General features: G+C 41.5%; 1 protein-coding gene across 1 annotated transcript in view; it reads right to left on the bottom strand.

Annotated features, from left to right (window-relative positions):
- Positions 1–12,055, bottom strand: part of SVOPL (SVOP like) — a gene marked incomplete at both ends in the record, with an annotated part of 76,999 nt that extends 64,944 nt beyond the window's left edge. The window contains 7 exon segments of the mRNA XM_079711859.1: positions 1,681–1,706; positions 1,708–1,756; positions 3,947–4,068; positions 5,663–5,734; positions 10,104–10,202; positions 11,705–11,796; positions 11,974–12,055. Coding sequence (XP_079567985.1) covers positions 1,681–1,706; positions 1,708–1,756; positions 3,947–4,068; positions 5,663–5,734; positions 10,104–10,202; positions 11,705–11,796; positions 11,974–12,055 — 542 coding nt within the window.
- Between the last annotated feature and the right edge of the window lie 10,695 nt (positions 12,056–22,750).

Below are 22,750 nucleotides of genomic sequence, written 5' to 3' on the forward strand. Positions count from 1 at the left end.
CAGTAATAAGCCATTGCAGTAGATCAGGTAAGAGGTGATGTGGTGTTGAAAAGGATTTTAGTAGTGAAATGGGAAAAAAATTTTTTTTTTTATCTGATGGATTTGGCACACATTTTGGAGGTAAAGGCAACAGGATTTGCTGATGGACACTGCAGTTGTAGGTCCACTAATAGGGGGTAAGTCAGTGGGGCTTGGTGATTGATTGAATGGTGATGACGGAAAGGGAGGGGTCCAGGACAGATCTTGAATGTGCGGCTCAGAAAACTGAGGGGACAGAGCTTGCTATTAACGGACAGTGGAAACGTGGACAGAAGAGGCTCCAGACGAAGATGAAGAGATCAGGTCTATGAATGTTGTATTTGAGGGGCCTGCAGGATATTCAAGTGGCTATCAGGTAACTGGCCACCTGGGTCTGAAGTTCAAGGAGATGCTCTTGGTTGTAGATAAATTTGGGGGAGGTAATAGGTACATAGATAGCTAAAACCACTGGACTCCTCAATTATCAGTAGATGACCCCAGGAGACCTGGAAAATAAGACCAGCAGGGAGAAGGCATAACCAGGAAACATGACAAAGAATGAGTAGCAGGTGGAAGAGACAATGTTCACAGATGAGCTTGAACAGGATTATGCCCATTAAATAACATTAAGTGTAAAATCTAGCCCCTAACCATTGAAAGTATGCATGTTCATGTTAACAAAGATCAGAAGAAGAAAGCTGGGAAGAACGTAAAGAGTTAGCGTTCAGTATTTATTAGGGTCTTTCTAATTTTTTTTGTTGCCTAAATTTAGTGTCAGAAAAATTAAACATAAAATTTAGGACTTCCTTGGTGGGCCAGTGGCTAAGACTCCGTGCTCCCAATGCAGGGGGCCTGGGTTCAATCCCTGGTCAGGGAACTAGATCCCACATGCCGCAAAAAGATCCTGCATGCAGCAACTAATAGACCCCGCACGCGGCAACAAAGATCCCACATGCTACAACTAAGACCCGGCGCAGCCAAATAAATAAATAAATATTTTAAAAAATTTTTAAATGTTCTCCTACTGCCTTATTTATTGCCAAATATATAATGCTTCAGTGGGAAGGGTCATCACTTTCCTGGGCTCTGAAAGTCAGGGCTTTTGGATAACGATGACATCAAAGATGGTACAAGGGCACCTAGATTGCTTCTGGATGCAAAACCTCTAGTCAGTAGCCAGCAGGGGTCTGAGGAGGGTGGCAGAGCATCCCCACCTTCTCACCTGGATAAATGGCTCAGCTGGGAGGAGACAATTACGGAAGTTCCCACAGGCATGAGCCAGTTATGGAATTGCAGACCCGAGTATCCACGAGGGAGACTCTAAAAGGGGTGGTAGCTGTATCCCTCCACTGAAGACCCAGTGGGGAGAGAATGTTCATCCCAGATGCATTCCTGAGCTTCTGTCATTCTAGTGAAAACAGCCAGCAGAATGTTTCCTGAGGAAGGGGTTACAGTGTTCTAAATGCTGCTGCTGGATGATATACATCCTGGCTCAGAAAACCTTGGAATTGGACTTCTGGTGTCAAGCATTCCTAATGCTCTTTGGTTGGTACCAAGTCATAGGAGTATGCTAATCAAAGAACAATCAACCAACCAGAAGAAACACCATGTACACCATATCCTACAGGATCAGAAGACTGATCAGAAGAATTCCCATTTTACCTTACCTGAGACAAGGGGAGCATATAGCATATAGCCTCGATATTTTGTAGGCAAAACTTCAGTCTTTATGATTAGCCTAAACAGGAAGGGGGGAAAATACAATCATGCTTTGATAAAACCAAATAACTTTTTTTTAAAAAATCATAATTTTTCTTGTCACAGGGATGAAGAATTCAAAAACATAAATATTCATCATTGTAACATGATAAGAAATAGGTGTGTTGGTCTCTGTCCCTGGTTCCTGCTAACCTGGAAACCTTGGGATTTCCTGGGTGACAGGAGCATCATTTGTTCTAATGCAGTGGCTCTTGATGAGCCCTTGATGGGGGCTGGTCGAGAAAAATCAAGCCATGATTAAAATCTTGGAACTTTCAGCCCTAACCTCCACTCCTCTGGAGAGAAGAGCGGGGCTGGAAAATGAGTTAATAATCAATCATGCCTATGTGATGAAGCCTCTATAAAAAATTCCTAACATACAGGGTTTGGAGAGCTTCCAGGTTGGTGACCATAGCTATGTGCTGGGAGGTGGTGCACCACAAACTCCACGGGGACAGATGCTCCTGTTCTTGGGATCCTTCCAAACCTCGCCCTGTGTATATCTCCTCCTTATTTATGTTTCCTTTAAAATATCCTTTGTAATAGACCTACAATTAGTAGACTGTTTTCCTGGATTCTCTGAGACACTCTAGCAAATTATTGAACCTGAGGAGTTTGTGGGAACTTCCAATTTGTAGCAAGTCAGACAGAAGTTGTGGGTAACCTGGGGACCTACTACTCGTGATTGGTGTCTGAAGTGGAGGACAGTCTTGTGGGACTGAGCCCTAAACCTGCGGGGTCTACGCAAACTCCAGCGAGGGTCAGAATTGAATGGAATTATAGGACGCCCAGCTGGTGTTGGAGAATTGGTTGGCATGTAAAGAAATCCACACGTTCGGTGTCAGAAGTGAAGTATTGGCAGAATTACTGAGTGAGTGTGTAAAGAAAAACAGAAGAGAGATTTTTCCCTGTACGATCATACACCAAAATATAATTATTAACCCATGTAAGAGAACAATATAAAATAAACTTCTAAGTGCTCTTCTGTTTACATTTTTATTCCCAAAGTTATTTTAAACCTTCAACCATTTAAGAGATATTAGCCTCATTTCTTTCACCAAGAGAAACACTGTCAAAATATTTTGCCAAGCCTGATTCCCTTTTCTAAAACATATGTGGGAAACTAAAATACGCCCAAGAGAAAGCAAATAGTTTCTCCAACTAATGATGACAGTCAAAGCACAGGTTTCTAATTAAGTACATATTAATTTTTTTAATAGAAGAACAAATGGACTTATATCTCATCTGTTTTCTAATTGTTCTCCTCTGTTGCAGTTATTAACCAGGGTTTGGAGTTTTAACATATTTATTGAGCTGCTTCCTAAGGGATGTTTTCAAATTCTACTTAACTTCTCCACCTTTAGGGCTCCAGAGCACAGAGTGATGCTTAACTTATGCCCCCAGAGAAGAACGATTCTTTCCCTAACACATTAGGGTAATAATTAGGTGCTTTGACATCTCCTAATATATTCTAAGGGCAACTTGCTCCAAGGCACCCAGGAGAAAATAGCTTGAGGAGCCTTGTTAATTTAAGGGAGGCTCCCAAGTTGCTGAACATTTAGCATTACGACTTTCACGTCCCTGAATGATGAGGTATTACACACCTATCCCAGGGCATAAAAAAGACAAGCAGCTGCATAGCTGTTTCAATCTGTCTCACCTGCTCTGCAAATTCACTTTGACACAGTCTTCACAGTTACAGGGCCATGGCACTTTAAAATAGTTATTCCTGAATGTTACAGGTGCTGATGGTCAAACTAAAGTCTTCCAGAAATTCTCAAGAAATTAATGGATTGTGTCTGGGTTGACATTTTTGTTACCTACCTCGTACGGCCCTTTTTGTTAGCATATAGTCTAACAAAATATTATTTATCTAAAAAATGCTGATCAGTCTTAGGAACAAAGAAATTAACACATGCTCAATCTAGCACCCTGCTAGCCTCACCATCAAACAACATTTTGAGGGGCAAAGAGCTCCTAGTGGAATAAGCAGCCATCACTGGGGGGGGGAAAAAACTCAAAAATGATTAGCACAGGTGAAGTCTATAAATTTGCAACTTATTGATGCTCTTAGTCTATTAACCACAGTGAATGTGGTTAACAGACTAAGTGGATGTGTCTCTGGGTGTTCACATATCTCCCCCTGGAGTCCTCTAGGTGATGTCTTTACCTTTGGGCATGGCCAGACACGCCACAGACCACCATCGTCCGCAGGAAGACAAACCAGATGTACGAGGGAGAGAATGGGGTCAGCAAGAAGTAGACTCCCCACAGCAACGAGATGAGCAAAATCTGAAGCAACAAAAGGAGACATTAATGGGACCCGCCCCCATGGAAGGTCAGGAAGCAAACCTAACTTCTGAAGGTGACTTTTAGTTTCATCCAGATGTTTGCTTCTCTGTGGAGCTAATCTTTAGCGAGCTTACTGATCACTCACAATCATCAGACAATACAATCCATATCATTTTATTGTCTGAAAACCCAGACATTCCGAGTTTAGACCATTCTTCAAAACTCCCCACAGCCTCTGCCCTCACAGGTGGCAGGAACCTGAACTTGTAAATCAGAATGCAGAACCTTGTCCTCCCTGCTTACAGGGATGTTGGGAGCACAATGAAGCACTGTGCTGGAATGAGTATAAGGAGTAAATGTAAGGATTTGCTTTTTCTCTAATTGTAAGAACAATACAAGTTTATAGTAGAAAATATGGAAAAAAGAAAAAGATATAAAAATATTTAAATCACTTTTGATTCTGCAACCCAGAGAAAATACTATTAACACAGTTTTATCCTATTTTCACTGATTATAAGGGAAAACATAATCTTAATAGCTGCAAAATATTCCAGTGAAAAGACATACTATAATCCATGTAATATAATGCATAAACCTTTCCCCTCTGGTTGAATGTTGAACTGGTTTCACATTTTCTATTAAAATCAGCTGTGACAATGTCTGTGCATAAATCTTTGTGGTTCTCTGATGACCTAAACAGTCTAGATTTCTGGAAGACAAATTATCAGATGAGGAGAATGGATATTCTCAAGGTTCTTGGCTTATGCTACCAAATTGATGGTCAGAAAAATTACATTCAATTGTATGTGAGGGTGTCTAGACACTTGCAGACTTCTTTAAGAAAAGTAAAACTTCCTTATGGATTTGGTGTTTGATATGGCTTTGATAACAGGGAAAAAATGATATCTTGCTATGTAATTTTGCTTCTAATAACTCCTGTGATTGAGTTTTTCAAGGTTTCTTGACCATTTGTCTGTCTCTTTTTGTAAAATGCCTTTTTGTGCTCTCCACATTTTTTTGAGATACTTGTGGTTTCATATTAATTTGTAAGAATCTATGATATTTTGTGCACTTCAAAACATACATCCAAGCCTATTACTGTTTTGTGGGGGACTTCTCCCTTTGTATTTACACCTAGAGAGGTCTTCACCACCAGAAATCAGACAAGAAGAGAAGAGAGACCTGGGTTTATCATCAGAAGACATAGTTTTATGTCTTGATGTTGAATCTCAATACATGTGTGACATCAAGCAAGTGGCTTAGTTTCAAAGCTACACCCAAGTTAACTAATGTGAAACCGCTTATGTTTATACATGCAATTTTCACATTCTACCTGCTATGTTCTAACTATGCTCATCCATCAGCTGTACACCTGGACTATGGGGACCAGGTATGGGGACAGGTATCTCGGGGAAGGATGAGAAAGCAAGAAGACAAGCCTGGAATTCAGGCATGTGGTGTCAGAGAAGGATGTTTCCATACTTTCTAACTTGGATATTGATAGAGAAATGTCCACAAAAGAAAAGCAGTGGTGATGTCACTACAAAAGAATACACAAAAGAAAATTCTAAATCATCCTTCAAAGCCAACCTACCTTCCAGCGGCCATATCTGTCAGCCAAGAGGCCAAAGAGGATGCTGAATACCATGTAGCCAAAAAACACCATCTGGAGGTGGGGTGAAAAGAAATTATCCTCTAAGCAGCGTTTTTATAATATGCTAATTACTACCTTAAGCATTCACCCACCTGAACTAAAAGAAGACGGGAAACGTGGGAGGATTGGAAGCTGAAGAACAGGCTTTCACAAAGCTCTCTCCTGACTCCTGTATAACACGTTCAGGGCTTCAGAGGTTGATGATGCCCACACCTGAAGTCACTGACACCAGGTAGAAACAGGGGTCCTAGAAGCAGGTAACTGCTTTGCCTCTGATCCAAGATGATGGCACTGGCCTCATTTCACTCAGATGTACAATTGTGAATTTCCATTTTAATAAGAAGACTCAAAAAGTCTATTCATGCATGCTCTGCCTTATTCCTCACACAAGTTGAGATGTCTAGAAGCAGTCTTCCTTTAGGTTATTACAGGGAAACCTAACTTTCAACAAACACCAAAACCAGTCATCCATTTAGAAACATGCTGCATCACTAATATAAACCTACTTTTTTCCTTACTTGTTCTCACAATAGCTTTTCCTTGGTAAAATTCAAGAACTTGGGTATGATACCAGTCATGTAACTCAGCCTGAGCTGTACTTTTATGTGTATGCCTTTAGGTGACTTATTTTTCTGCCTTCAGCAGTTCCAAGCTTTACTTAACTCTCCTTTCTAGTAAGATCCCTGACTGATTGCTTCCAGAGTAATCAAAGGAAAGGTGTTAGCTGGCATTTCTAACACTTTTTCCGTGAAAAAGCTCTTTCTCTCTGCTGCCTGCTTTGCTTTTTCTTTTTCCCCCTTACTCTTCATAAGGAAGACTCAAAAGCATTTCTTTTACAGGGAACTATTAAAAAAATCATATTTATACTTGAACAACAAAAGCCATACTTTCCCTCTGTGCACTGTTCTCTCTAGGATAGAGTTGAAGGAAGGAGAAGCCAATATTTTCAATGCCCAGCCTGGGATAGATGCCGCACCGTAATGAAATCTAGTCAGTCCTCAGCAAAATGATAAAAATGAGGACAATGGGACACATTTTGCATAAATCCAAATTTATTCATTATGAAGGGCTCTTTTTATTCTGGAATAATTTTCTTTCTGATTGTTGGTATTAACATGCCCTTATCATTTATTTTTATTTGTATTTTTTGAAAGATGACGGTAGTTGATAGCAAGATTTTCTGCCTCTTTCTCTTGGTTGGAGGTCAAATTTTTCCTCCTACCCTTCTACATTCTTTGGCTGGTCTAATAATTAAATTGATTTACGACAGATTGACAGGAGAAAAGCAAGTTTAAGTTTGTATGTACAGGAGTCCCATAAAAATATAAGACCCAAGGGCAAGTTGGACAGTTGAGGCTTATATGAGCTGAGGAATGGGAGGGGACCTGGGGCTTCAAGGGGGGGGTGGTAATTCACAGGACAATAAGAGCAGATGTTTGGTAATTAGATATTTGCCTTGCCACACAGATAGGTCATTCAGATGAAAGTCATCTCTGGGAATAACTCTCTCTCTCTGAGCCAGGCCCCCTATCTAAATTCTTTTAGGTAGTTAAGGGAAATGTAAAAGTTTTTCTTGAGTCGGCTGGGTCTTGATTGCCTTCAGCTCAAAATAATCCACATGCCAAAGGGGCATATTTTGGGGTCACATGTTCTGCTCCCTTTTCCTCTTCTTCTGATGGCCTTCCTTGTCAAATATATATATTTTTAATCTTAACCCTATGTCAGCCACTCAATTTTTTTGAAAAGTCATATCAGTTGGTGAATCTCCAAACTTTGGGTCTCCTGATATAAGCAGTTTCTATTGTGGAACCTGAAATTATCAAACTCCCTCCAAGAAGGGAAAGGTGAACTAACTTTTCTTTTCTTTTCTTTTAATCAACTTGAATAATAGGAAACAATAGACAAACTGCCTGTGGCAGGGAGGAAATTAGTTCTTAGAACTTAAAATACTTTTGTTTATTGAGATGCTGTGTTGTGTTAATAACACTGTATTAAAGTGAATTAGCTGATTAATAAAAGTAAAGGAAACAGGGACTTCCCTGGCGGTCCAGTGGTTAAGACTGCGCCTTCTAATGCAGCGGGTGCGGGTTCGATCCCTGGTCGGGGAGCTAAGATCTCACGTGCCTCGTTGCCAAAAAACCAAAACATAAAACAGAAGCAATACTGTAACAAATTCAATAAAGACTTTAAAAATGGTCCACATCAAAAAAAAAATCTTTAACAGCAACAACAACAAATAAAAGAGTCAAGTAAAATTAAATTCAAATTTTACTCTGTTCTCTCGCGTAAGTGACAGATTTTTACTCCTTCTTGGTTTCTTTCCATTCAGTGTAAAAAAGTGACTTTCCTAAGGCCGAGTTCTTTACTATTAAGACTGTCTAGAGAATAAACCTTAACACCAAGCCTATGTGAACCCCAAAGCTTGTGAACTCTAATCCTGGGGACCACATAGAGACGTGGATTAATATCTCTCTCTCCCTCTCTCTCTCCCTCTCTCTCTCTCTCCTCTCCCCTCCCCCTCCCCTACCTTGGAGGGCCTGCTCTTTTCTACAGTTTTGTTTCTCCAGCACTAACTCTCTTATTCACAAAAAATGTGAGGGACATAATTCACCCACAATCCTTAAGGCCTTAAGTCTTCATGGCCAGACCATCCAGAAAGTGGAGCTGAAGTTGGGGGAAGGGAAGCCTGGGAGATGGTGAAAATGCTGCCTCTTTGTTAAACCAGTCTGAGCCCCTCCTGTTAGCAAGGTTGTGGTCAGTGAGCCCAGGGGACAGATGGGACTCATAGCCAGGATGACAGAGACTAAATGACAGGAGGAGGCAAGGAACTTGGAGCAGGGAGCAGTCACATCTTGGGTGAGTTGAATTACCTAGAGAAAAGACTTGTGAGCTGTGACCCACCTAACAAGGGAAGCCATGTTACTGCTGACATCGAGGAGCCTCTTTAGGCACCAGTAGGAACAGCATAAAAGCAACCAACGAGATGTGAGCTGTAAATATAGAAATGGTACCATAAAATATAGTTTCGTGACAGTGGCAGATGCAAACACCACACCTGGACCACCAACAGTCTCAGGAATGAAGACGTGCAGACCTACAAACCAGCTGTGGTACGCTGATAACTACACAAAACGTTACAGCAGTGACGCTAAAGCTACAAGGATGGACAAGGTATGCTTTCACAACTGTACATATTTTATACGTAAAAGAAAACAAAATGCAATGAGTCACTTAACTATTGGTACAAGCCCTAATAAGGTCTTTAGTTATTTTTATTTATACCCTCTCTCTCTTCTAAAAGTATTAGGAAAACTTAAAAATGGAACAAGTGCAATTTTAAAGAAGGAAACAGAGCTAAAAGAATAAAGGCAGATTTGTACATTTGCTGCCACGATTAGGCATAAAATTGGGCTCCAAATTTCCTGGCCTCCAGGACACAGAAATAAACACAACTGGGCATATAATACACATTATCTGGGAGGAGAACAGAGATCAGTTCCTCAGGTGAGGGGGAATTTTTCCTAGTACCCAATACAGGTGGGAATTCCCAGGTAAAGTTTGGTTAAGGCAGTAAGTGAGAGGGTAGAGGCCCCCCCTTACCCCACAGCCCTCTGTAGCCCCCCAGGGGTTGGGGGTGAGGGAGGTCTTAGTCCCTTGCAGCCTTACCCTCCTTCAAGGCCTCTGCCATCTGACTGTCATCCTCTACCCATCACCAACTACCTACCTCCCAGACGTTCCCCTCCTTCAGTGAGGAGTTGGCATCTGGCTCATGGGATTTCTCTCTGTTAAGTCTCGCCTTCATGAAAACCAGCTTCAATACTCAAGTAAATGAATGCACACACACACACACACACACACACACCACACACAGTGTGCTGGCAATTACTTGGTGCTTAATAAATACCTCTTGAAAGAATGATGAGTAACATCCTTAAATCCATTTCATAGCAAAACTTAGTGTTCAATTCATAAAGCTATTCATGACGGTCTTTGAGAAAAATTTAACGCATAACACACACAATTCATTGAGAGTAAGTTGGTGATTGGTTAGGTCACTATGGCCTGAGTAGGCTGTCAGTGATCTGACTTGAACCATGACTAACCCATGGCTAAGGCTCACTTTCTCTGATTTGCAGCTGTCTCTTCCAGGCTCTTGCTAGGGTCTGGAAAATGAGCAGTTCAAGGTTATGCTCCCTAGAGGAAACGAGAAACAGGAGAAAGGCCTCAAATGCTAGTTTGGGCCTGCAAACGCATGAGTTTGGGAAGCCACCACACCAAGTGGAGACGGATCCTGTGGCTCTCAGCCCAGTGGGATCAGAAAGGAAGAAGAAGCCCTGGGTCCTCAGCTGGTTTATTCTCAGCACAGGAAGCAGTCACTTACTGTGGTCACTAACGCCACCTGCCAATTCTCCAGCTGCCATTCACAGCAGATGACAGGAGACACAACCGCTATTAACATGATCTCCATGGCCTCAGCAACCTTAAAGAAGGAGGGGAAACACCATATCAAAGTGCTAGCTTGTCATCACTTCTTCCCACATCTGTCTGTCCATCATCCTTCTAGTCCTAAACCCTTCCTTCCCCTACCCCACATAGGGAGGACCTATTATGTACCGATTCAGCACTGCTAGTTGGATAAAGAAGTACAGAAGAACTTTGGCTTTCATGGATGTAATATTTATGGTTTGAACAATTTGAGAGTATCCCTCAAGATTTATGACACGTATTCCCTTGTGACGTTGTTGATCTATGTTTTTGCATTTAACACTATGAAGGTGTTGTGTGGGAGCCACTTAGCTGGCAGGTGACCCTAGCTAGCCACCAGCATCCACGTCAACCCAGCATTGCTGTTTTATACTCATCATCATCAAGATCTTAGAGCATATCCCTTGCAAATGGATCTTTGAAATAGTCCCTGGTTTCAAGAAGCTGGGATGGAGAGGCAAGATTCATGAAAGCTAGCAAAAAAGCAATGAGTACAAAATATGAGTTCATCATCAGGAAAGAATGACTATAGAGCAAAATTAATGCTAAAGTTAGTGCTACCCTGGGTAGGAGTGTGGAGGGATAAATTAGGAGTTTGGGATTAACAGATACACAATACTATATATAAAATAGATAAACAGGGCTTCCCTGGTGGCACAGTGGTTAAGAATCCACCTGCCAATGCAGGGGACACGGGTTTGAGCCCTGGTCCAGGAAGATCCCACATGCCGCGGAGCGGCTGGGCCTGTGCGCCACAACTACTGAGCCTGCGCTCTGGAGCCCGCGAGCCACAACTACTGAGCCCGTTCACCTAGAGCCCGCACTCCACAACAAGAGAAGTCACCGTGATAAGAAGCCCGCATATCACAACGAAGAGTAGCCCCCGCTCACTGCAACTAGAGAAAGCCCGTGCACAGCAATGAAGACCCAACGCAGCCCAAAATGAATAAACTAAACTAAAAAAAAAAAAAATAGATAAGCAACAAGGACCCACTGTTAGCACAGGGAACTACATTCAATATCTTGTAATAACCTATAATGGAAAAGAATCTGAAAAAGAATATATATACTCATATATATATATATATACACACACACACATATGTATACATAATATATATAAAACCGAATCACTTTGTTGTATACCTGAAACTTATACAACATTGTAAATCAACTATACTTCCATTAAAAAAAAAAAAAAGATTAAATGTCAGACCCAACAGAAACTACAGGAGAAATAGAAGTTCTATAGCTAGCAAAAAAAAAGGGGGGGGGTATTGAATTCCCAGAAGATAGAACACAGATATTCATTTGCTCATAACCAAACAACTGCCGAAGGTGGAAGAAAAGTATTTGGGGATTATCTACCCCACAGGGTTCCCGCTCCCTCTCACATCCCTCCCTGAGTGGACAACCCCGAGCTGGAGGGAAGTGGAAGACTCTACATGTCCGACGATGAATTAGCTTTGGAGACTCAGAGGATCTCCAAGCACTCACCCCCATGCTGCCCATGATCAGAAAGAGGGCAATGTGGAAACATCCGAATCCAATGGTCTCCACGGCGTCCTCCACGGTGAATGTCTTTGACTCTAACAAGGAAAGGCAAAGTGAAAGCAACAGCCTCTGTGGGAAGGGAATGTATGCAGATTATCACTCACCCCAGAGGATGTTGGAAAACCAATTTGTTATTATAAAGATAGTAAATACAGGGAAGAGGGGGAATTAAACGGTAACTTGAGGACCAGAGATTTCTATGATCCCCTTACCTTTTGGCTGTGGCTCTGGGGTCCCCAGGTTCAACTCCCGAAGGCTAATGATGGTGACCGGCTCTGTCCGTTTGGCTGCCATCTTCTAAATGGTTCAAATTCCCCACACAGCTTCCCTGCAGGAAACAGGGGAGGGAAAATGCTGGAAACAGGGGAAGGAAGAAGGAAAGAAATAAAATCTAGTGTCTATTCTCCTTTAATCTTCATAGAAAATCAGTGAAGTAGGTATTATAATTTATCACTATTTTACAGGGAAAAACCTGAAACATGAACAAGTTAAACCATGGAGAGATTGAATGGCCAAATGAGAGAACTGGGCCCTGGTGGCTAGTAATCAACCTGGAGAGGAGGGCCAGGTAAGCTCTTGACAGCTTAACCAATAGTGTCCTCTGACTGGGAATGAAGGTAGGCTTTGCTACAGAAAAATAATCACAATAGCCAATGCTTTACATCTTCATAGATCCTACGGTTTACAGTGTAATCATATGTTATAGCGTGCTTTCTCACCTTATTTTCATTTAATTCTGACAGAAACCCATGGAGCACTTCTTTTTATCTCCCTCCCCACCCCTTTTTGGGTATTTAATCCTAAAAAAAAAAATCTTAACCCTAAAAATCAAAAGAAAAATAAAACAAGGAAAGCTGAAATTAGTGAAAAATTTTTTTCAAATGTCTTTAACATAGTAATTTAACTCTACATCCCTAGTGGGATAAACAGATATCCTAATCTGTTCTCAGTAATTATACTGTTAGTAATAATGTTGATATCATTATTTTGATACTAGTACATATTATAGGATAAAGCAATTATGTTATAATTATTAGGAACCAAGATTTTCAGTGTAAGAAGATACAAAAATCAAAGAAGTTATATAAAGACTTTATATCCTAATTTTGAATTGCAAATATCAATGACTTCATTATGTATCATATACATACACACACACACACACACACACACACATACACACACAAAGAAGAATGGTTGCAAAGAACTGAAGCCCATCAAAGATATAAAAATTTTAGGATTACTAAAATGATAATCTCACTGATCACCTTTGGAGAACACTAAGAAACCAACTCATTATTCTGGAAACTAGTAAATATCTTGCCTTTCTTGTACAGATTGTCTGTATTTCAGGGTAACCAAACAGTTGGTGAAAGAAAAGTATTTTTTAATTTCAGCTAAAACATCCTGAAGAAGGATAGAATTAAATTATGAGTTTACAACTCCTAAAGAAATAATGGATCCAGGCAATGACCATCAACGGCTGATAAACTACTAGGTGAAAGGCTGAGAGAGTAATTTACTCAGATGGAGAAGACTTATAACACCTGAACCCAACAATGGCTCCTCATGCCACGGAAAGAGATGATCAGATGTGATGTTCCTGATGAGATGCACAAGGAAGGAAATACACAACATCACCAGTGAGGTAGTCTCATCAAGAGAAATTGAACATGAACCTGAACAAGCCCCTAGCTCTAACTACCAGTTTACACAGGGGATGAAGAAACATATGAAACTATACCATGTGGATGCAATAAGAAAAATCCAGAATGCTAGAAGTTCTACAGGTTAATGACCCAGCTTCTTCAATAAATAAATGGCAAGAAAAAAAGAGGAAAGGAGGGCCTCCCTGGTGGCGCAGTGGTTGAGAGTCCGCCTGCCGATGCAGGGGATACGGGTTCGTGCCCCGGTCTGGGAGGATCCCATATGCCGCGGAGCGGCTGGGCCCGTGAGCCATGGCCGCTGAGCCTGCGCGTCCGGAGCCTGTGCTCTGCAACAGGAGAGGCCACAACAGTGAGAGGCCCGCGTACCACAAAAAAAAAAAAAAAAAAAAAAGAGGAAAGGAGAACCTACAGACTAACAGAAAGGAGACAAACCAACCAAATACATGAGTTAATTTGTTTGGATCCTCATTCAGACAAACCAATTGTAAAACAACAACAAGAAAGCAAAAGAGATGATAGAAAATCAGGGAAATGCAAGCAAGTTTGAAAGTTTGATGATATTAAGGAATTACTGATGACATCATTAGGTGTGACAATGATATTATGGTCACAGTAGAAAAAAATCCTTACCTTTTAGAGAGACCTGCTGAAATATTTACAGATGAAATTTGATGTCTGGGATTTGTTTTAAAATAATTCAGTGGTGGGTTGGGAATAAAGTGCAAAAGAAGGAGATGGGTGTATAGATGAAAAAGGAATGGCCATATGGTGAAAATTATTGAAGGGGATAGTGGGTGTGAAACCGTGCACCTCAGATTGGGACTTGAACCCACGCGGCCGGACTCAAACCTGGCCAAAACCCACAGTCTTCCAACTGAGATCACACACCTGGTCTCAGGACTTAATGAAACTCAGGTTCTTGATGTCTCATCGCAGAAAGAATTCAGTGAGAGACAAAGTGATAGGTAAGAAGTGAATTTATTTAGAGAGAAACACACTCCACAGACAGAGTGTGGGCCATCTCAGAAGGTGAGAAAGGCACCAGGGTATGGAGTTGTCAGTTTTTATAGGGGTGTGTAATTTCCTAGGCTAATGAGTGGGAGGAGTATTCCAGCTATTTTAGAAAGGGGTGGGGATTTCCAGGAACTGGGCCACCACCCACTTCTTGATCCTTATGGTCGGTCTTGGAACTGTCATGGCTTCTGTGGGTGTGTCATTTAGCTTGCTGATGTGAGTGTGTACTGAGGCTCAAGGTCTAGTGCAGTCGACTTGTCTGCCATCTTGGACCCATTTGGTTCTAATCAGTTTATGTCCTGTCCTCGGGCTATGTCATTCTTTCAAAGGTTGTGCCCTACCTGCTTCCCTCTTGTTTCAGGTACATTGGGGTTTATTTGACTATCCTCTGCTTTTGAAGATGTGTAATATTTTTCAAAATAAATAGTTCAGAAAATGAGGTTCTGAGATTCTTAAGTAACTTTTCCAACGTCAGACCGCTAAGAAGCAGCAGAATCAGAACTCAAAGATCCCCCTTCCCCAGAACACAGAAATAGCTGCAGAGCGGTTGTAGAGAAGCACGTCAAGGTCATCAATGTTTGCCAAGTGCCAGCTCTGTATCTTGTTGTGTGGGCTCCTGTGGAGACTTTGTAGGAGGGTCTGACAGTGTTCCCTTCCCTAAGAAGTTTTTAGTCTAGCTGGGGACACAAAAGATACACATAAAAACAACTATACTGTAAAGTAGATATTATTTGTTTTCTTAAAACACTGTCACAGAGACACAAATATTCCCAGATGGGAGAGAAATCAATAACGCTCAGAAATGAGTTCATGAAATCCTCTCTACCAAGGGAGACCATGAAAAGTACAAAAAGCTGCCATTTTCACAGAGTGGAAAAAGTAAAAATGACTGGTCTCTCAGCCCATCTGAGAGGCTGAAATTCACAAAGATACACTGTTCTAGAAACTTCTACGGCTCCCTTTCCAGAAGTTGTCCAAATACCCTTTGGAGGGGGTGTTCTTTATCTGGTAACTTTTAAAATAAAGTAGTTATGAGAAAAATCAGCTTAATTTGATTATAAAAAGGACTTCAGAACACATTAAAAATTGGCTATGACTATCATGTTTTGAGATGATAAACTACTAACTTAATCAAAACATGAAAATGAGGTCATTCAGTAAGAAGTAGATGGTGGTGATGGCTGCACAACCTTGTGACTATACTAAAAATCACTGAATTATACACTCTAAAATGATGAATCTTTTTGTATATAAATTATATCCATTTTTTTCTGAAGAATAGCCATGCCAATCGCAGTAGCCAACTTAAAAACCAAAAGTGATTCTGGCCATTTTTAGTGTTAGAGAATAAAAGAATTTAGTTTGGTGGGAAAATAATTTTTTAAAATCGCAGTAAGTTCATCTTAAGTTCAGTTACAACTAAAATGCTTAGCAGTAAATTCAATATTCAATCAACACTTAATCTCTTCTACCAGTCAAGTTTTATGACTTCTCATAGCAGTCTAAACATGTTTTACAATTTTAACAATCATGAAGGCTTACGTTTTAGAGAGTAATAAAACAATCTCCAGCAAGTCTGTTGCTAAAGTATTGAGTGGCAAGAAAAGAAACCCAGGAAATCTGCCACTTACTATTAAGTTTTAATTTGATGTGTGTGTTTTAACTGATTAGGTAGCTCCATGGGTCATAAACACCCTACATATTTTCCTTCTCTTATCAGCAAAGAGAAGTGATTCATCACAGAGCTCCTCGAGAGAAAGGTGTTAGGTCGAAGATAATTGCTTCAGTTTCTCTTCAATTAAAGCTGAGGGAATTCCCTGGCAGTCCAATGGTTGGGACTCCACGCTCTCACTGCCGGGCCCCAGGGTTCAATCCCTGATCGGGGAACTAAAGTCCCATGAGCCAAGTGGCATGGCCAAAAAAAGGAAAAGAAACAAGCTGATCGCAGGAAGGGAGGCTCACATTTGCGATTTCATATGTTTCTTGATTGAAGAGACTGATATTATTTGGTTTCCATAATATGAAGAGAACTATGCCTTCAAATTAAAGTGGGTTATTTTCCTCTATTGGATTTGCAAAAACCTTAAAGATCAATTGTGCCCAATGTAAGGGAAACAGGCACTGATATTGGTGGGAGGGTACATGGCTACAACTTCTCCAGAAGGCAGTTAGGCAAAGATGAAAGAATGTTGACTAAGCAATTTCACTCCTAGGATTCATTCTAGTGAGGTAATCAAAAAGGTGAATGAAGATAAAGGTGTATGAAAACTCAACACACTGTTGTTTTGACAACAGCAATGAAAGAATTGGGTACCACTTAAATGCCGACCAGTAGAGAAGTGACCAGACAAATTATAATACACTCCTGTAACAGAATGTCATTTAAAAGCTCTTAGGTGAAAGGCTATTTGGCGCTGAAAAGCATTTTCCAATATGTATGTACCTAATGTATGTATACAATGATCCCAATTCATAAAATCTCATTTAAATACATACCTGCATAGAAATTTCAGGAGAGATGTCTGAAACTGTGTTTTGTCTTTCAACAAATATTTATGGAACACTACTATGTATCAGACAATAAAATATCATGAAAAGGGTTCCTGCCCCCAAAGCACTTACAGTCTAATGGGGGATAAAGGCAAGTATTCAGGTGGGAACCACATGGTCCCAAGGGTAGCAGAGGTTGCTCTGGCAACGTAAGGGAGGCCCTGCTTTGCCGAGTCCTGGGACCCAGGGAGGCGAGTCCTGAAAAACTGAGACCTGGAGGATGAGGAGGATTTGGCCAAGAGAAAAAGGTAAGGAAAGAATTACCTGGCAGATGGAATTTGGGGTGGCTTTTTCTTTCTTCTTTTATACTTTTCTGCATTGTTTGAACTTTTAGAAAGGCTATGTCTGTTCTATGAAAATTCTTTCTGGAAGAAATGAACCCACAAAGATGCGCAGTTGATGTGTCACAGTGCTCCGTAAGCCACTGTCCCCTGGGCCATGAGCCCCGCCTGCCCTCTATCACTGGCCTGGACCTCCTGGGTCAGAATGGGCACTTGACCTGGAAATAATCAAATCACTGACTGGCCACGAGTGCACAAGGTGCCTAGCCTTTACTAGCGGGGGGTGGTTGCACAACATTGTGCAACTAAATGGTACAACTAAATGCCACTGAACTGTTCACTTTAAAATTGCCGTAATGGTAAATTTTACGTTAGGTGTATTTTACCACAATCTCGAAAATTAAAAGAACAAGAATAGCCATTATATATGCAGTAGATGTCTGTAGTAGATATAAACCACAAATTACAAGAAAAAAAATTAAGATCCTAATGGATTAATGGGAACATTATATGAACAGGTTATTCACAAGAGGATATAGAAATTGCAAACAAAACTGGAAAACTGTTCATCTTCTGTAATAACTGACAAAGTTAATAGTATTAAAAATCCTTAGGTATTCTTTTATCCCTACTAAATTAATAAACATAGGAAGGAAAGAAGGAAGAAAGGAAGAAGAAAAGAAGGAAGAGGGAAAGAGGGAAGGAGGGATGGGGAGAGGAGGGAAGAAAAGGAGGGATGAAGGAGGGAAGGAATAAGGAAGGGAAGGGGACGGATGAGAGAGGGAGAGAAGGAAGGAAGGGAGGAGAGAAGAGGAATTAGAGGTGACAAGGAGGGAAGAAGGAGGGAGGAAGAGAGGGAGGGAGAAAAGGAAGGAAGTCAGCGGCCATGGTGAGACTGCGACTGAGACTCTTCTGTTCCCTCATCTGAAAATAAAAATAATACCAGCTACCTGTGGGAGAAATAGCTTGCTGCCTTCCCAGTAACAAGTCTTCCCTTGGACCTTGCTTATGGGGTGGCCACCGAGATACAGGTGGAGGTTGTTAGGGAGAGCTTCTAAGAAAGCCCTCTTTTGCCCCTTTGCCTCCTCCCCGGATGATGGAGACATGATGGCTGGCGCTTCAGCAGCCATTTTCGGTGGTGATACAAATGTGAAGTTGGAAAGATGGAAACTCTCGGCTAAGACTGGCAGAGTGTAAGCTAGAAAGAGCCTGGGACCTGACGATGAGGATGTGGAGCTCTCCTACAGCCTTGAACGGTTCACTTCCAGACATATTTTCCATGGGGAAAAAATAAAGCTCTGTGTGTGTGTGTGTGTGTGTGTGTGTGTGTGTGTGTGTGTGTGTTTTCTTTAGGCTACTCAAGTGAAGCAGTGGGAGTAGAGAAGGAACAAAGAAATCTGTAACTGTCTGTAATCAACTGTAAACACCACTACACTCAGACTAGCTAGGTATGTGTGATTTTTAACTGATAAACTTCCTTCTTTTAAGTGTGTTATGAGGATTAAATGAGACAGTGCTTGTATAATACAGCACAGGGCTCACTGCAACATAAGCCCTCATAGTAGCACTGTTTCTCATCTCTGAATAAAGGTATCAACTGAATTTCTAAAATTTCACCATAATCACAAATCAAATACACTCAGGGTTAGTTTTTAAGCATCTACAGAGTTATCAAATGTATATCTCTCCAAAGGCAATTATTGCTAATATTTGGCCAACATGAAAACACCTTGGACTCAAATTAAAAACCACCCAAATTGGGGGGAGGAAAAAAAAGTTGCTTGTTTTCTAAAATAGATTGATTAAATGTCAAGGGTCAGCTTAAGTGGTGTTAAGAAGCCCTCACATGTGCCATATGCCTATTGGAACATAAGACCAAAAATAACCTCTCTAATCAGATATGTAACAGTGATATCCACCCAACCCAGTCACCTTATACTTACAAAGAGCACAACAAAAGGGGTAATTTTCACTAAAAACGTGCTTGTTCTACATTGCTTTCAATTGTAAAACCAGCATATTTTACAGAAAGAAAATCCTTCTGAACATGGAATGGCCTGGTTGGTGCAGGGGTACGATGCTGGTGGACAAAAAAGCTGGCAGTCACGTGTGACCCAGACTCCACTCAGAGGAGCAAACCCATTCAGTTTCGCCAACTCTAACATCAATCTTTCTAATGCCCAGCCCTTGAAGATGGTCAAGGCTCAGGTGCATTCCCAATGTCAGGGGAGGTTGCCAAGGGATGGAAAAAACAAACATATAAACTACCCGCAACAGAGAAAGTTCTCATTCCTGCCCTAGTAGGTTATACGGGGCCTTCAACCACAGGATTCCTTGGTGGAGGCATGTTGGTTGTAGGGGTGCAGGGTTGTTGATAGGATATTATCAGGATTTTGTTATTCACATCTGTGAATTATAAAGGGGCTTACAGGGCTTCCCTGGTGACGCAGAGGCTAAGAATCTGCCTGCCAGTGCAGGGGACATGGGTTCGAGCCCTGGTCTGGGAAGATCCCATATGCCACGGAGCAACTAAGCCCATGTGTCACAACTACTGAGCTGTTCTCTAGAGCCCGCGAGCCACAACTACTGAGCCCACGTGCCACAACTGCTGAGCCCGCAAGCCACAACTACTGAGCCCACGTGCCACAGCTACTGAGCCCACGTGCCACAGCTACTGAAGCCCGCACTCCTAGAGCCCATGCTCCGCAACAAGAGAAGCCACCACGAGAAGCCCACGCACCGCAATGAAGAGTAGCCCCTGCTCGCCGCAACTAGAGAGAGCCCGTGGGCAGCAACGAAGACCCAACGCAGCCAAAAATTAATTAATTAATTAAAAAATAAATAAGTAAAAAAAATAAAGGGGCTTTCATTCTAAGTCATTAAGAGGACACTCGAATACTAACTCAAAGTTAACAGATATGGAAAGTATTCTCTTACTATATTTTCTTGAGTTCCAGCCAAAAGTTTCATTTAAAAAGTTTTTATAAAGAGGACAAAATATTTTGGAGATGAATATGAGGAAAGTTACTGAGAGATAGAGCTTGTAATCTCAGTGCTGAAATAGAATGTTGGAAAAGCTGAGTTGGCATCTTCTGTTCTTTGGCTCCCTAAGTCATTCTAAATCCCTTCTAGCCTAGGAAGAGGACGGATGGATGGATAAATGCATGGAGGGATGGATAGATGGATAACCAGTCAGACCAATTCAAGAAAATAGGGACTAACATGGGGAAGAACGCTCCACATCCCTCACTATCATTCCTGAAAACCTACAATAGGAAAGTAACCATTGCCTGCCTTCAAAGAACTGACATATTGGGGATTTACTGTGAAACTCAAGGGCTCAGATGGAGTTCAGGCTTCATTCAAACAATTTCTAAGGAACTGATGGACATTTTATTCTACTGCATTTGGCTACACTTAATTTTCGAGCCAAAAATAATTGGGCCATGTAGATCTTTTTAAAACTGAACTTGTGTGTGTGTGTTTGTGTGTGTGTGTGTGTGTGATGTAACTTGTTTTGCAATATCATCAGTAAGAAGAGCCAGATTTTTATACTCCATCTATATCCAGCCAAGTACTAATGGTCAAATCCCCTTGGCCCCCAGAGCAGAGAAAGGAAATCCAGTTCTGTGTTGCCCGTCGGAGTCTCTTACCTCTCTCTCTCTCTCTGTATTTCCTGGAAAGCTTTCCAGTTTCGGGCTCTTCTGCTCTTCCTTACTGCAGCTGAGTCTTACACAGAAGTTGGACCACTGATGGCCTCTTGGGGGCTTCTGGACTTCTCTTCCCAAGAAGCCTGGCTCGCAGGTCTTCTCCTCCCCTTTCAGCTTAGTTCTGTGAACAGGATTCTTTAAGGAACAACCCTGCATCCTGGGCGACTGAGTGACATGCCGGTCACACACTCTTCTCAGCAGCCCTTCACCCAATCCCTTTTTAAAGGGGAAATTACATCTCTCATTGAGACAGAAAGAGGCTGCCAACCCTTGGAGGAAACTACTATGTTGTTCTCAGGAAGGCCGGGGATCTCTGAAAGAACAGGGGTCTCGGCAGGCAAGGGGCAGGGGGCAGCTTTGTTTTTTCATGCCTTTTCTCACAGCCATCACTGTTTAGAATTAAACGGCGAAAGGCTGTGATCCATCTAGGCACAGCGTATTTTTACATAGCCATTGAGAAGGGCGGTGATGAGCTGAGAGAACCTTGAAACTCTCTGGTGACCTTGGCAGCATGGGGATTTATGGACTTCCAAGAACCATTTACATACTTTAGTCTGTCCTTTTGTTTGATCAATGCCATTGGCTGAGTACCTCATCCATGCTTGGTGCTCTCTGACCCCCAGCAATGTGTGGCACACTCCAGTTCCTGCCCAAGAGCACACACGATGAAGTATCAGAGTTGGAACTCATAGACAAGGAGTCTTCTGACTCCAACTATATCATTCTTGAGCTCAACCCGTTTTAATCATTAAATGAATACTTGCTGAGCACCTGCTTGGGCCTTAAATTGTGCTGCACAAGCCAGGACACCAACGTGGAAGGTGACATGGACGTTTCCTTGGGTTTGAACAACACTTGAACACGAACACCGGTCAACCCCACTACACAGAGGGGCAGGTGGGAGCTTAAAAAAAGAATAGAGATCTGTCCAAAAGGCGATTTTGCATTTGGTCAGATCTTCTGGAAACTTATTACAAGCTAGATACTATGTGAAACTGCTTTGTAAACTGTAAAGCACTACACCAATGTTAATAACACTTAATTCTACCAGTATAGTTACCATAACGATGGTAATTAACCTGAATACAGGCTGTTCAGACTAGTCGATGGAACACATCTTCTTCTACACCTGGCTCTTGGAAGTTTGCCAGTGAAGATGCATAAGAAGTGACTCTGGGGCCAGCTGACCCAGAGAGCATCAGGGTAGACTGTTTGGCAGTCTCCTTTCCGGCAAGCCATTTTCCAGAAGTTGCTGAAGCCTACAGATCTCTTTCTCCAGTTAACTCCAGCACAATGTGCACTGAGAAGAAACAAAATCACTGATGATATCATGTTGTCATACTTCATTCCACAGGATTTAACAATTCGAGCCACAAAGGGCCAGCCCTCCATCTGAACAGAGAACATTATCTGTTTTTCCTCACCTGGAGTGAAAATTCTTGAGAAAGTCCCTAATCCTATAAAACTTAGCCCCAGACAAGAAAAAAAGGTATTTGAGGAAGGAGGAAATGAGGAATAAAAAACCATAACCTTTCTCTAGGGTTACTTTGTGTAACTCTATTGTTTAGCTTTGGCCTATAATTATCAATATTAAATTTTACAGAATAATGTTGAAAAAAGACACCTTAATAACAAAGTGAATGGCCCAGAAGTTTAATTACAAGAAAACCTCAGGTTGGCACTCCCCGCTCCCCATTTCTCAGTCATTCTAGGATTTGACGATTAAGACCCCGCATGAGGTTGAAATGACTTGCATGTGTAGTCTCT

The sequence above is a fragment of the Hyperoodon ampullatus genome (genome assembly GCF_949752795.1).
Source record: "Hyperoodon ampullatus genome assembly, chromosome: 9".
Lineage (NCBI taxonomy): Eukaryota > Metazoa > Chordata > Mammalia > Artiodactyla > Ziphiidae > Hyperoodon > Hyperoodon ampullatus.